The sequence below is a fragment of the Danio rerio genome, chromosome 20, assembly GCF_049306965.1.
Source record: "Danio rerio strain Tuebingen ecotype United States chromosome 20, GRCz12tu, whole genome shotgun sequence".
NCBI classification, from domain to species: Eukaryota; Metazoa; Chordata; class Actinopteri; order Cypriniformes; family Danionidae; genus Danio; species Danio rerio.
The window spans coordinates 10,586,680-10,603,396 of NC_133195.1; the positions used below are offsets into that span (position 1 = coordinate 10,586,680).

Here is a 16,717-nt window from a genome sequence, read left to right on the forward strand (position 1 = left end):
TTGCATTAAAGTACTTATAAAGTAAATGGATAAAGAAGCAAACAAATGCCATCTATCTATCTATCTATCTATCTATATATATATATATATATATATATATATATATATATATATATATATATATATATATATATATATATATATATATATATATATATACCTATCTATCTGTTTGTCCGTCAGTATGTCTTTAATAGCCTACAGTATCTCTGAATAATTTGGCTTTTATTGAACGCAACAAGTCTCAATCAAAAACTGATGATCCATGTTATCCAGGATGATTTGGTGATGTTATAAAGATCATCCAGTGCTTGAAGCAATAAAAAAAAAAAAAAAAAAAAAAAAAAAAAAAAACATGACTTTCTGCACAAAGCAGTTCACACAAAGCTGTAAACAATCATTTAATTATTAATAGGTCAGACTGTTAAATAATGTGTATTTATTAAATGTGACAATCTAAAATCAACAAACTTGCCTTTTGTGTACGTAGCTTATAAACGCCATTTTTAAACAACATATTTTAAAGCTAGTCTTACAGTTTACTTCACAGTATAATAAAAACATCTGTATATATATATATTTTTTTTTTCCCCCTGATTTGATAAGCTAAAGTCTGTACATTCCGACTTTAACAAGCACTTAGTTTCACGCGAAGTTCAAGTTGACTTTACATTAGAGACAAGTACGTTGTCTTACCTGCGCAGCCATAAATGACAGATCCATGGTGATTGGCTTAACAAAATAATAACTAAAGCTTCAGGAAGGTCAGTTAAAGCTATCTTTCTGGGTCGTCTCTGTCCACGGGTGTAACCTATTTACATCCAAATGACATCGTCGAGTTTCAGAGCGTCAGCCTCCAGGTACCGGATCCTGAATGTCTGATGTGCGTCTGCGATCATTTTAGAGAAGAATCAACAGCGAGACGAAGATGAGACGCACAAGAGGAAAGGAAAGAAGAGGGGGAGAGAGAGAGAGAGAGAGAGAGAGAGAGAGAGAGAGAGAGCGTCTGTCTTATCATTTTCGTTTGTTTTGTGACGTCGACTGAGCTGCCGTCTCTTTTAGACCACGCTTTTTGTCGGCTACAATATTAATTTTGTCGGCTTAATATTTAATGAGTACTATATGTCCTGAAATGATCATGCTTATTTTTCTACAACCATGAATTTTAATGAACTCTAGAAATGTATCCTTTTCTTATCCTTTTTTTAAGCTGATTTTGGGTTATTCATTCATTCATTCATTCATTCATCCATTCATTCATTCATTCATTTGTTCTTTAAAATTGTGTTGTATTTTATTTGAAAACACATTGTTTCACTACACCAACTAGGCCATACCATACTGTTTTATTGAAGTTAATTTATAAAAAGTAAATAATTAAAATTTTCAAGAGAACAAACGTGATTTTTTAATCAAAAATTTCTGAAGAGCAAAGAATTACTTTAAATATAGTTGAGCCAAAAAATTTTAATTCAGTAATTTTGTAGTATTTTTTCAGTGCTGTTGTGTCTCATTTGTTTAGCACAAAAGATGAAATTCACCTTGATATATACCAGCATTAGACTTGTAAATATGAATATTTCCATCCGACCGATCGGAGCATCTCTAATACACACACACACACACACACACACAAACACACACACACACACACACACACACACACACACACACACACACACACACACATATATATATATATATATATATAGAGAGAGAGAGAGAGAGAGAGAGAGAGAGAGTTGGAGTCAAACCCAAGGGAATGCAGGGAAAAAATGCAAACTCCACACAGAAATGCCAACTTTTTTTTAAACTGTGCTATCTGTTATGTTCTGTACAGCTGCTTCTGCCCATGATATGCTTACACCTAAATGGTTAAAAGAGATGTGTTTAATGCAGCAGTAAAATGTGCTTTATGCATAATAATGCTTGAAGCATCAGAATCGTTATCTGTAATGGCCAATCACCATGAAAACGTATCAGTACCCGGTATTGGCTGCAAAAATCCTGATCGGAGCATCGCTGTATACAGTTGAAGTCATAATTATCAGCCCCGCACCCCCCTTGATTTTTTTAAAAATACTTCCTAAATTATGTTTAACAGAGCATGGAAATTTTCACAGTATGTCTGATAATATTTTTTTCTTCAGGAGAAATTCTTGTTTGTTTTATTTTGGCCAGAATAAAAGCAGTTTTTAATTTTTATTAACCATTTTAAGGTAAAAAAATATGTATATATATATTAGCCTCTTTAAGCTATTTTTTCGACTGTCTACAGAACAAACCATCATTATTCAATAACTTGCCTAGAAACCCTAACCAGCTAACCTAGTAAGCTGACACTTCTATACAGTGACATTTAAATGCTTAACTAGGTTGGTTAGGGTAATCAGGCAAGTTAATATTGGTTCATCCGCACAAACCATATTATTAGGTCTTGATTTCTTTTTAAAACAAATATTTAAACGATTTTACAGATAAAGGTAAACATATACAATTTGCTGTACATAAAGTGCTCATGCAGGCACAAGACTTGAATAATAAGATGCCAGATGCAGAACAATCTTTTATAATTAATAAAAGTTGGAGTGTGTCAAATATATAATGTATCCAAATCCATTATGAAATGAACTAAGGCTACCATAAAAAATATAATGTGTTAAAACCAGCAAGAGAGGTCACAAATAATCAGCAAGAGGCAAGCTTTTGTTCCTGTTATAATTTACTAATCTGGTATGAAGTTTGAGGAAAGTGTCTTGGAGAAATGCCCAGAGCTCTTGAGATTTAAGGATCAGGGAAGCTGACATTAAAATCAAATTCAATGTCATACTCTGTTTGGTTCGCTGTGATAATTTATGGAGATGAACTCTTGCAAATGACAACTAATGTTGGCACCTTCTGCCTTCAGAGCTTCATCTCAAGTTAAATGTGGAAAACACACTCACGCACATGCACACACACATACATTTCAACACTTAAAGGCATACTTAACCAAATATACACACAAACAATGCACACATATAATGTACACATACAAAGGAAGTCAGTGGGAACTGCTTGGCTGCCCACATCATAAAGTTGAAATGTCATTTAGTCTATTGGCTTTCTACCTGGTTCAAGATTAGTCACAAACACTTTTAAGAAGCTGATGTTGTTGAGTTGAAACAAAGTCAATACTTGACACACATGTCCACAATCTGTTAATGGAAGATTATTGAACTGCCACACTCTCTGTTTTGTGCATGACAATAATCTGAATTGCAAATGCTCCGGGTAATCATCATTCTGGTCTGCGAGCACACATTTCCTACCATCTTGCCAGGTTAATGGGGTTTAGAGGACAACCGCTGTACTCGTGACAAACTCTCACCCATTTGACCACAGCGATTCAAGATGAGCTGATGTGTGATGAACAAACAAATTATTCAAGTGTGCATAACTAATGCTAATAATGGGTAGTGAACTTTAAACCCTTAAAATACATTTATAATAAGCTACACTTTTAATGTAAACACTTTTAAAAGGAGCATATTATAAAAATATCAAATGGCAAAAAGTAAAGTTTACTTTAAAAGAATAGTTCAACCAAAAATTTAAATTCCCCTTATTTACAAAGCCATCCTCGTTGTATTATTTCTGTGAGACAAACACAGTTTTAGGGTGCTTTCACATCTGTTGTTCGGTTCAGTTGGTCCAGACCAAGAGTAACAAATGATACAGTGTAGCATGTTTCTGCCGTTATTGGGTTCTTTTTACACCACACTGATTGCTTTGGTCCGAACCAGTTGAAAAGAACCAAAATGCAGTCATCTGACAACATCCACATCACTCATTGGCCAGATGTTATAGATTGTAATTCCGGAACTGCTTTTCGACTGGTCAGAGTTAAAGTGCGGGAAACTGCCAATGGAACTCCCCCAAGTAAACAAACCGGCAGGAACAAAATGTCGGTTTTTACTATGGAGGGACGACTGTGCTGGCTGATTGTATCCCTGCTCATAGTGTCACAATCAGTGGGTGGGGGAAAGGAGCAAGGTCTCAACTGCAGGGAAAATTGGTTTATTTAAAAAATAAAGTAAAAGGCATTTTCCCTGCAATTGAGTCCTCGCTCCTTTTCCCCACCCACTGATCGTGACAGTACGAACTGGCCACAAGAGGACTCAGCACAAATGGGTGTATTTCTGCACCCAGCTAACTATCCAGAGGACTGCCTCACCAGCAGAACCATCGCCCCTTCTGCATCTTCGCTGAGGGTCTCCTTAAGGCAGTCCGGGGCTTGGGTTCAGCGAGACCAACCACATTCACATCTTTCTAGCTGGATTGGATGAACCAATAGATTGGGAGAAGCTTGGTGAAATTGGAGAATGGACATATTGGGAGGTGGTGGAATATTCCTGCCTGAGGAAAGAAAGGGAAATCCTGCAGGGGGAATGGACCCCTCTTACCACCACCATGAGCACCATCTCCCAGCCCATGACCAACTCCCAAGGGTTAACCCGCACCCAAAAGCGGAGGCTGAAGAGAAAGGCCTCTTCAGCAAGGGTTGCTGTCAGCTCCAGCCCCAGAGCGCCCCCCAGTGTAAGCTCCAGCCCCAGAGCGCCTGCCAGTGTCGGCTCCAGCCCTGATCCCTACCAGCCTGCCCAGTCAAGTTGGTTTATTTGTTTTGCTAGTGTTTTCCCCAGCAGGGTAGTTTATTTTACTGTTTTGCATTTTGTTTTATTTTGTAAATAAAACCCATTTTCCCTGTCATTGAGTCCTCACTCCTTTTCCCCACACACTGATCGTGATACATAGTATACTTTATAGTTTGTATACATCAAAGTCACTTCAGGAGGAGGCGTGAATTAATTTAGCTTATAAATTTTTGTTAGAAAAAACACATCAGTGTGCTTCTTAAGACATTGACCATTGGATTTGTTCACTTTTTAAACTTCAGAATAAATCCAGCATCCAACAGCAGCAAGGAAGAGCCAGGATTAAAAGTCACACATTAAGGATAGCTTGAGGGTGAGTAAATTATGGGGTAATGCTACTCCATTAAAGTATATATTAAATGTATGCCATCAATTGTAATTATAATGGCTACAGAAATAAAGATTACCTATCTTTTTTTATGAGATCATATTTCTAAGCTCCTCTTCAGCTTTCAATCTATGTCTACCAAACTCAGAATGTTCTGACTGTGTGCTACAATACACATTTCTAATTAAATCTTGTGGTATTCTTAATGTGGCAGATAAAAAAGTATAAAAAATTTTAAGACTTTTATTTTAGGTCTCATATTTTTAAATAAATTTTCTTTTCGGCTAAGTCCCTTTATTAATCAGAGGTCACGACAGTGGAATGAACCGCCAACTTATCCAGCATATGTTTTACACAGCAAATGCTCTTCCAGCCAAAACCCAACACTGGGAAACACCCATACATACTTGACATTAAGTTATGAACTCTTAAAAAAAAACAGCAACATGCTAAATCATGTTAGCAACTTGGGAAAACATGCTAGCAGCATGATGAATAGAAACATTTTGTTAATATTACATTTTAATGCTTAACCAGAATGTTAATTCAAATTAGGAATGTTTTTTTTTTATTATTAATATTGTCAAAATTGTTAAATAACAGGGAAAAATAACAATTATATATCTTAAGTATAAAGATAACCTCCAGAGGAAAAAAATAATAACAATAACGAAAAAATAAACAAAAAATTGTGGGTTTGCATGAATGGGTTTACATGGATTTTAGCGATTACATAATAGAGAAAAATAAATGAAATCAACAATGGTTTATGTGTCCTTAAATTGTCATAATTATGTATCAAAAAATTTAGCTTTTCTTATTTTTAGTAAATGTAAGAGAGGAAACCAGCCAATCAAATTCGGCAAGAAAAATGAGATTAAATGCATTAAAACATGCTAGTTTATACACTGTGCAATACACAACACATTAAAACAGGTTAAAAACATGCATGTGTTAAAAATGCAAGCAGCATGCTAATTCATTCTAGCAAACTTTAAACATGCTAGCAACCATATGAAAATTAATTCAGATACTTAAATATAATAATATATTGCACAGCAATATAAATGCACAGCATTTATTAATCATTGTTCAACATTTACTAATGCATTATTAGCATCCAAGTTCATGCTTGTTAACATTAGTTAATGTACCGTGAGTTAACAAACTAACAATGAACAACCGTATTTTCATTAACTAACATGAACAAATACTGCAGTGAATGTATTTTTCACTGTTTGTTGAAGTTAGTAAATGAATTATTTAACATTAACTAATACAACCTTTTTGTAAAGTGTTACCAATACTACTACTACTAATAATACTTTTACAATTATGAATGATCATTTCAAAAATATTTAAGGGCATAACAAGTGTAAACTGAATATATTAAAGTAAAGATTGTATTATAGCAAGACTTATGCTACAGTATATCTATTTTCTAGGTATTTTAACCATATTTTAGAGAAAAAAAAAGTACAAATTATTAAGTGGGTCTACAATGGTACTCTAAAGGTAAAGTTAAAGCTGATTTAATTTTTCTATAAATGTAAATTATAATATTATGTACTTTTATCTGACTTAATATGTCTAAAAATATAATGCTCAATGTGCATGTTTTCTTTAAAAATCTTGAATGTGTGAGATATTGTATTCTTCATTCTTAAATCTTTATAACTGTTATAAATATAAAGTATACTTAAATGTATGAAAGTCAAGATGATAATATTAACTTATTAATTTAATTTTTTGTCTTTTTTTTAGCACAAACATTTCTAGGGGTTATTTTCTGTAATCTAACAATACAATGACAATACTGATTGATGCTCAGTCCCCCAAAAGGACACCTTGTTGAGGACTACATGAAAAACCACTCTGATACACTGAGCTGGAAAGCGTGTATCAAAGCAGACAATTGTTGGAACAGTATGCCAGAAAAACGACATGATGTATCCAGTTGCAAAGCAGTTACATAATGCACCCTGAAGTGCAACTGTGGAAAAAAAAGAGGTAAACTTATCTTTTCTGGGAAATGTATTCTTGAGCTGGTACTACTGAACTGAGAGTTGGCAGCAGTGTGACGCCCAGAGCAACTGTCCTTACAATATCAGGTCACAGCGCATCAATTCTTAATGTTTAAACCAGAAATCCCTTCAGCCATTGATAAAGGTTAGGACACAGTTTCTGGGTAAATGTTTGTTTCGTAGCAGGACATCGGTATTATTTGAGATGGGAGATCAAATAATATTGCACTCATATATGTCCCATGTTTAAAGTCTGCATAAACTAGAAGTTGATGACTTTTATGCAAATTGTATGACATATATCCAACTAATTTTGAATATTGAGTAGGTGGTATGGGGGTTTATTTTTCCTTTCCTCCCCTAATCTTTCCCTCACAGCAAACAAACTGTTGTATGTCTAGTATTCTTCACCCAAACCACCAAACTGAAGTTATCAGAGAGGGACTGCCATTTTAGAGCATCATTTTGGTCAGATTTTGATTGAAGATTACCAAAACATTTTTTTTTTCTTGATTAACTTGTACAGATTAGTTTTACCTTAAAACTAATAATGTGCACTAGAGCAAAAAACACTGAAAAATATTTATTTAATGTGGACTTTAATACATTTCTCTACCATTTTCTGATCTTTAAAGGTGCACGAATGCATTGATACAATGTGGTCAATTGTTTTCTGATGTCTTCATGAAAATATGTGGCTGAGGTCTGTGCACAATTCTCCACAAGATTCTCCATACCTAGATATATCTAGATTTTCATTCTATGGCACATTTGAGGTTACACAGTGAACTATTTTGTATACCTACAGTTGAAGTCAGAATTATTAGTACCCCTGAATTATTTACTCCCCTGTTTAATTTTTTTTTACAATTTCGAATTAACGGAGAAAAGATTTTTTTTTTTCAAAACATTTCTAAACATAATAGTTTTAACTCATTTCTAATAACTACATTTATTTTATCTTTGCTATGATGGCAATAAATAATATTTAACGGGATATTTTTCAAGACACTTCTATAAAGCTTAAAGTGACATTTAAAGGTTTAACCAGGTTAACTCATTAGGTCAGGGTAATTAGGCAAGTTATTGTGTAACGATGGTTTGTTCTGTAGACTATCAAAAAATAAATAGCTTAAAGGGGCTAATAATTTTGTCCCTATATATATATATATATATATATATATATATATATATATATATATATATATATATTTTTTTTTTTTTTTTTTTTTTCTAAATTAAAAAAATGTTTTTATTCTAGATGAAATATAACAAATAAGAATTTCTCCAGAAGAAAAAATATTATCAGACATCCTGTGAAAATTTCTTGCTGTTAAGCGTAATTTGGGAAATATTAAAAAAAAAGAAAAAAAAAATTTCCAAGGGTGGCTAATAATTCTGACTTCAACTGTATACAGATTGAACTGGTCAGATTTTTGTGATTTGGTCAATAAAAAAGTAATTGCTCTTAATTAGACAACCAAGTCTCATTCTGATTACGTATCCCTATATGCATTTCTGGATTTTTTTCCAGTTTTGGTTTTTACAAGTCCACCAGAGGCCACTGTGTATGTTTTTTTCTGAACTCAAATTTCTCTTGTGAGTGCTATTTTTGCCTGCTCTTCTCATGTAAATTCACCAGAGGCCACTGTCGACTGAATGATTGACTGATTGACCAACCGACCAATCCCCCCCCACCATCCCCCTTCCTTAAACCTAACCAGTAGTTGTAACGAGGAGACTGACACGGAGGGATCCATTATGCAGTATTTATTGCTCTTCGCACTGAATGAGCGTTTGGTGCTGGCTTATAAAGGGTTCGTGGGTCATTAACGGGATTCTGTTCAGGTGTGCATGATCAGCGTGAAAGGATGATGTAATGCTTAGAAGTCCGGAGATGGTGGCCTCTGCTGGCCAGCGAGGGGAATGACTGGGACCGAGTCGGTGACAGTAGTGTTTTAAAAATCACAGATTAACCTGCCCACCCCCTTCCCTAAACCCAACCGCAGTGTTTTGAAAACAATTCAGAAAAAGAAAATCCCCCTGATTTTTCCATGTTTTCAGATTTTACCACTTTTTCACCATTATTTAATTGTTTATTGAATTTTTTAGCTTTCATTTTTGTATTACCCGCTTTCTTCACCAAACCCTAACCCTTCGTAGCATTTAAAGATGAAATTTAGCTATAAATAGATCTGGCTATATGATTTAAGATCTCAAGAAATGTATATAGGGATAGGTTTTTAGAAAGAGTCTATGTTGTGATTAGAATAAATAGAACAATAAAGAGCTGGGCATGGGCCTTAACAGAGTAGTGCATTTGCATTGTGTCACACTGCATAGGGTTAATAACGAACAAGTATAAATGTTAGGATGATCTGGGTTATTTTCAATATGTATTGCAAATGAAAAAAATGGGAACCGCAAAATCCAATACAAAGTAACTTTACCACTTGACGAAGACAGACTGAATACATAGAGGTTATATACTGAAAAAAAGAAATGAAACAATGAAAGGGATTTTTTTTTCCATTAGTAAAGTGATCATGGAAGAAGGGATTTTCAGTTGTCTATTAAAAATTGCCAGTAATTCTGTCAGCGCAATAGCCTTATCGTTAGCGTGTCGGCATATGGTGCAGTAGCACGTCAGGGTGTCCCATGTTTGAATCCTGGCTTGAGGACATTTCCCTACTCTACCCCACCCCTGCCTTCCAACTTTGCTTCCTGTCTAAATACTGTTCTATCTAATAAAGGCAAAAAGCCAAAATTAAATCTTAAAAAAAAATTGCCAGTATTTCAACGTGGAGTTGGGGTCGGAGGGTGAACAGTCGGTGGCTGTTTTCCAAGCAAGCATCAATGCTATGAACTTGATGTAAGCTGCAACTAGTAGTCAGTGCACGAAGATAAAAAGCGTTGTAATGTGGACTCCTATAAGTTTGTTGAAAACAAACAAGCATTGGTGAAGTATTTTAAATAACTTGTTTGACTGGCTTTGACTGCAAATTATGGTAGTCCAGGCAAAAAACATCCAAATAGGCTTATAAATTAAGAGCCTGAACAATGAAGTGTGTTGAACGCTCCATAAGAGAGAACCTGGTGATCTTTGCTTTGATGTGCAACAAAAACCTGCATGATTGTAATGCTTTTGCAATGTGGTCTTTGAAGGTCAGTTGGTCATCAGAGACCACCAAAATTCCTGATTCATGAAGTAATTGCAGGCATGGGCCTCCAAAAAGAAGCAGACGTGGGCTTCACAAGAGCTTGAGCCTCAACAAAAAGTTTGAAATTGGCCTCCAGAGTGGTGGGAATGGCCCTCAAAAAAAGGCATAAGTATAAACCTTGTGAGAGATATGCATAGACCTCTAGTCTTGGGCCTAAATAGAGAGGTTATAGAGAGGTTTACAGTCTTTTAGGTCTGGGACACACTAAGCCTCCGGCAAAATCAAAACAAAACAAAAAAATACTGTAGCACAGATAAAAACCAACTTGATTGTTGCCTCACCCAGTTTCTAAACCAGAAATCTGCACACCAAACAAACTAGCCTCAAATGCTGGGTGTCAAATGCTCACCGATGGCCCAAAGCTGCCCAACAGCTGACCGTCAGCTTGGCACCTGGCCTTTAGGATAGACTTTGAATGAAAAAATAAATGTAAAAATAGGTTGGCAAGAACCTTTACAAAGGGGGTAGTGCCCTAACAGAGACTATGCTTTAGAGTTAATTCACCCTAACCCACTGAACATTTTGAAAATCTGTGAGTATAAAAACTATTAACAACTCTTACAGTACTAAAAAGGTAAATTATTCTATGAAATAGTATAAATGACAGTGTTATTCTGGCATTAGATTGACTCTAAAGCCCGGCTCACACTGTTAGATTTTAGCTACGATTCTGTCATCTGAGTCAAATTTCATTCATTTTTTTTTCATTTTCTTTTAAGTTTCGTCCCTTTATAAATCTAGGGTCGCCACAGCCGAATGAACCGCCAACTTATCTAGCACATGTTTTTCGCAACGGATGCCCTTCCAGCTGCAACCCATCACTGGGAAACACCCACATACTCTCATTCACACATACACTACGGACATCTTTAGCCTACCCAATTCACCTGTACCCCATGTCTGCACTGTGGGGCAAACCGGAGCACCCGGAGGAAACCTACGCCAAAACAGAGAGATTATGCAAACTCCTAATTTTGGGAAATCCTAGAAGATTCCTAAAATCCTAGTCTAAATCGTTGATTTTTGACCATTGATTTGACGTTTAACTATAGCTGCTTAGTGCCTGTTGCGATCAGGTATTTCCTCCGAGGAAGATTTCAGACACTTTCCTCTAGTGTGACAATATATGAGATGAGCATCAATCCAAGAACCAGTAGGAGCTCTGAATTTGATGACGCTGTTCATACAACAATTAAAATTTAAAAAGTCAAAACTGTATTTTTCTTCCTGGTTTTATTATTTAGTAATTTTATTACTGCTAATTTTGATGGTGGAAAAATTGCAAGTCGAAAGAAACTTGAGACCCAGGTATAGCCTGCATACTCCATTTTGTGTTCTTAATGTGACATCCTTTCCCGTAAATGTAGCTGTATCTCCTAAAGTGAATTTAAAAGTAATGACTAATAAATCTAACTTGTAGCATATTACAAATTTTATATTATTTTGTTTAAAACAGAAAGCATTAGGGTGAGGCAGTGGCGCAGTAGGTAGTGCTGTCGCCTCACAGCAAGAAGGTCGCTGGGTTGCTGGTTCGAACCTCAGCTCAGTTGGTGTTTCTGTGTGGAGTTTGCATGTTCTCCCTGCCTTTGCTCTGGTTTTCCCCACAGTCCAAAGACATGTGGTTCAGGTGAATTGGGTAGGCTAAATTGTCTGTAGTGTGTGTGAATGTGTGTGTGTGGATGTTTCCCAGAATTGGGTTGCAGCTGGAAGGGCATCTGCTGTGTAAAAGCTTGCTGGATAGGTTGGTGGTTCATTCTGCTGTGGCGACCCTAGATTAATAAAGGGACTAAGCTGACAAGAAAAGCATTTACTGTAGTGCTCATGTAGACTGGCTAATTACTAACAGTGGGAAGAAATATGACTTTGACTGCATCCTTGATTCTGGCTAATGCTGTCTAGTGATTTTAATATCTAGAACATTCATCCTCCAGGCATATGTTGGTGTGATTTGGGTGTAGGTCACACAGCTCTTGATATGCAAGTGCGGAACCAAAGGACGATGAAATGACATTTACACAAAAACATGTCCCAAAATTGCTTGCTATTTTTTTTTTTTTTTGACAAATGCATATACAGTTGAAGCCATTATTATTAGCCCCCCTGAATTATTAGCCCCTCTGTTTATTTCCCCCCCAATTTCTGTTTATTTCTGTTTTCCCCCATTTCTGTTTATTTTTTCAACACATTTTACAATAGTTTTAATAACTCATTTCAAATAAGTGATTTATTTTATCTTTGCCAAGATGACAGTAAATAATATTTGACTAGATATTTTTCAAGGCACCTCTTTACAGCTTAAAGTGACATTTAAAGGCTTAACTAGGTTAACTAGCTTAGCAGATTGGGGTAATTAGGCAAGTTACTGCATAACAATGGTTCTGTTGACGATTGTTGACAATCAGGAAAAAAAAAATCAGCTTAAAGGGGTTAATAATAATCTTCTTAAAATAGATTAAAAAATAATAACCGCATTTATTCTATACGAAATAAAACAAATAAGACTTTCTCTAGAAGAAAAAATATTATCAGACATACTGTGAAAATGTCCTTGCTATGTTAAACATCATTTGAGAAATATTTTAAAAGGAAAAAAAAATCTAAGGGGGGCCAATAATTCTGACTTCAACTGTATACCTGTGATTCTTTACACAGGGACAGGCTGAAAGGTACTTTCTGGTTTATTTCTCCTTTATAAAACCAAGATTAACTTTTAAATTACCTGCTGGCCCATTTTGTGAAAAGTAATCCCTTGTCAGTCAGTTGATAAAAGCTATTCACAACCCATAATGAAAGTCATTGTTATGCAGAGCAGTTGATGGATAATTAGGACGGTTGAGATGAGCTCTTACCCGTAAACTCTCATCTCACTGTTTGTAAATGCTGTGCTACCATGACCCATTTTGATATAGTCTTTACCTTATTTATCATTTATTTATCCATTAAATAAAAAGATGATTTTAAGATTTTGAGTTTACTTTGCACCTACGGATATCAGCCAAATGTCAATAACTTATTATTATGTGACGAACAATGCCTCAGCATCAGTTTGCAAAAAACAGATGATATCTTACCGTCTGACAACACCAATGGACATGTCTGTTGGCATCAGTTGGTACAGTTTTAATAAAATGATGGTCACGCTAGATTTTGGCAATCATCATTTTTTCAGATGCTGCAATGATTGCAATATGACCTAAAAAAAAATCTGCTGCATTTTTTAAACAGCGCAATTCCACATTTAAAAGATTTAAAATGTAAAATGAGATGCACTCTACTTTACTCTAACACTGCAATCCTGCTGATTAAAAGTTATGGTGTTTAATATAGTTAAAGGCTTAGTTGAAACCTAAAAATGAAAATTGCTTCTTGATTTACTTACCCTCAAGGTATCCTGTGTGTTTTTGATCTTCTCTTAGTCGAATCCAGAATTATTAAAAAAAAAAAATACTCTGCATTTGCTAGCACTTGTAAAAGGGACCTGTGTTACAAAAGACAGAACATTTTGAAAAAATTTAAAAAAACTCACACAAAAAAAAAAAAAAAAAAAAACATATGGGAAAAAAAAAACAACTGTGTTCAAACGTACTCAAATGTCTTAAATTAACTTTTGCCTAATCTTGGCTTAGTCAAAACATTGTCTATGAAACCAGGCAAATCTGACAAAGGCAGCTTAAGCTATGTTTACGGGACTTTTTTTTCTTTTAAACTTGTAAATCAATTTTTTTTTTTTATGACACAAAAAATTGTTTTTGCACTGCCTGACAAAAGTCTTGTCGTTGATGAACTCTGGGAGTCCTGCAAGAATGCTTTCTTTGCCATTCTAGATGGCATTATAAGTTATTTGAGTCATTGCAGAGGTGTATGGATGCAGTCCTCCAAGCTTATGGGAGTCATACACAATATTAATTCTTTTTCCAATGCACCATGACTTTATATTCTATACTGTACATTATTTCTGTTCAGGGACAAGACTTTCATCTAAGCAAAGTCAAACGTTAATGTCCTACTTACATAATTAAAAATCAAGTCATGATCATATTTTATTTTGGTAAATAGTAGATGACTTTGCCTTTCATATAGCCACTTCTGATACCAAATTATCAACTAGAAGTCAAGTTATTATTTATTGTTCCCAAAACTTGGATAGGTGACAAGACTTTTGTCAGAAAGTGTATTACTTAAAATCTTGCATATGCAAGTTTGTGTAAAAAAAACAATAATCATAAGGTCAATAATCTTGGTGTGACTCTGGAGTCAGATCTGAGCTTCAATAGTCATGTCAAAGCAGTTAGTAAATCAGCATACTATCATCCCAAAAACATTGCAAGAATTAGATGCTTTGTTTCCAGTGAAGACTTAAGCAGGTCGCACACCAGAAGCGCCGCTCGGCGGCGCGCCGCGCAGCGCCACGCAGCGCCATGTATTTTAGAATTCTAAACATAGGTTTCTATCAGGATACACACACCGGCGCCGCAAGTCGGCGGCTGTCGGCGGCGCCCGGCGACGGCTCAGGACGCAGTTCATTTTTCAGCCGCGCCACAGAGCGCCATCTGATTAGTTTCATGTTAAATATCATTCGAATGTGCGCGTCTGGTGTGTGATACCTTAAACTGTCATGTACGCGCCGTGTCGCGGCGCCGAGCGGCGCTTCTGGTGTGCGACCTGCTTTAGAGAAACTTGTTCATGCTTTTATCAGCAGCAGGGTGGATTACTGTAATGGCTCCACACGGGCCTTCCCAAAAAAGACAGTCAGACAGTTACAGCTCATCCAGAACGCTGTGGCCAGGATTCTGACCAGAACCAAGAAATCAGAGCACATCACACCTGTCCTCGAGTCTCTACACTGGCTCCCAGTTCCATTCTGAATAGATTTTTAAAGTATTATTACTTGTCTATAAATTAGTAAAGAGCCTAGGACCACAATACAAACAGATATGCTCACTGAATACAAACCAAACAGATGACTCCGATCTTTAGGATTATATAAACTAGAAATTCCAAGAGTTAAGTCACAGCAGGGCAAATCGGCTTTCAGCTACTATGCCCCTCGCTGCTGGAATCAGCTTCCAGAAATGATCAGATGTGCTCCAACATTAGGCACATTCACATCAAGACTGAAAACACATCTGTTTAGCTGTGCCTTTACTGAATGAGCACTGTGCTACATCCGACAGACCATAGTATTATGTTTTTTATTTCTTTTTCATTCTTTTATAAACTGTTTAAACAAATTTTTATCTGTCTTTATATTTTTTAATACTTTTTTATTATTTGTCTCTTGTATTCCTGTTTATGTTAATCCATTTGAATTGCAATTGTGTATGAAATGTGCTATATAAATAAACTTGCCTTGCCTTAAGTGTGTGTAACATGACTTTGCGTATTGTGTAATGTCAACTTTCATTCTCATATGTGACTTTAAATTGGGCAAATGCATTTTTAAGTCAATCACTTGACCTTATTTCTCAGAAAACATAAACACATATGAAGCAATTGTTAAATTCCACCCTCTCCTAATGTTTAGAATTAATGGAATATGGTTCCAGCCTTTACTTCTCACAATATGACTCATTCATTCATTCATTTTCTTGTCCGCTTAGTCCCTTTATTAATCCTGGGTCGCCTCAGCAGAATGAACCGCCAACTTATCCAGCAAGTTTTTACACAGCAGATGCCCTTCCAGCCACAACCCATCTCTGGGAAACATCCACACACACACTCATACACTAATGACAATTTAGCTTACCCAATTCACCTGTAACGCATGTCTTTGGACTGTGGGGGAAACCGGAGCACCCGGAGGAAACCCATGCGAAGGCAGGGAGAACATGCAAACTCCACACAGAAACACCAACTGAGCCGAGGTTTGAACCAGTGACCCAGCAACCCTCTTGCTGTGAGGCGACAGCACTACCTACTGTGCCACTGCCTCGCCCACAATATGACTTTTCTTCTGAATTTTAAAGTATATTACAATTATTGTTTTTTGTATTTAAAATTAAAAATATCATAAATAGACTGTCAAAGTTGCGACTGGAAGAGCATCCACTATATTAAAAACAACAACTAAAAATAAAGGTCATAGTCTTTTTTTGCTCAAAAAGCGATAATAAAACTGTGTAACTAAGAAAGAATCTAACACAAAAAGCTCAGACACAAATAGATGTGCCCTTAGATGTCTTTTTATACTTTCTCTATAATATTTTATTTAACTTCATCCTTCAATGCTCTTCCTACAAGAACTCATTGTCTGTGGCAGATACGCTAATCAGATGTGATGGTTCAACCTACTTGTAATGTTATTCCATGCTTTTTCATGCATTATTTTTTGTAATCGTATGAATGTTAGAATTAAGCGTGTTCCTAAATCAGCTTAGTGTTTATTGATCCCACAAAGTGATTCAAAAAGACTATCAGTTCATGCATTTTAAGCCACTTTCCATATGGTTG

The 16,717-nt window shown here is 35.7% G+C and overlaps 1 protein-coding gene across 1 annotated transcript in view; it reads right to left on the reverse strand.

Annotated features, from left to right (window-relative positions):
- The window catches only part of LOC137488617 (uncharacterized protein C14orf132), a 74,874-nt gene extending 73,958 nt beyond the window's left edge, over nucleotides 1–916 (reverse strand). The window contains exon 1 of the mRNA XM_068215619.2: nucleotides 697–916. Within this exon, the coding sequence (XP_068071720.1) occupies nucleotides 697–723 (27 nt within the window). The 5' untranslated portion in view covers nucleotides 724–916. The remainder of the gene's footprint in view (nucleotides 1–696) is intronic.
- Nucleotides 917–16,717: the final 15,801 nt, after the last annotated feature.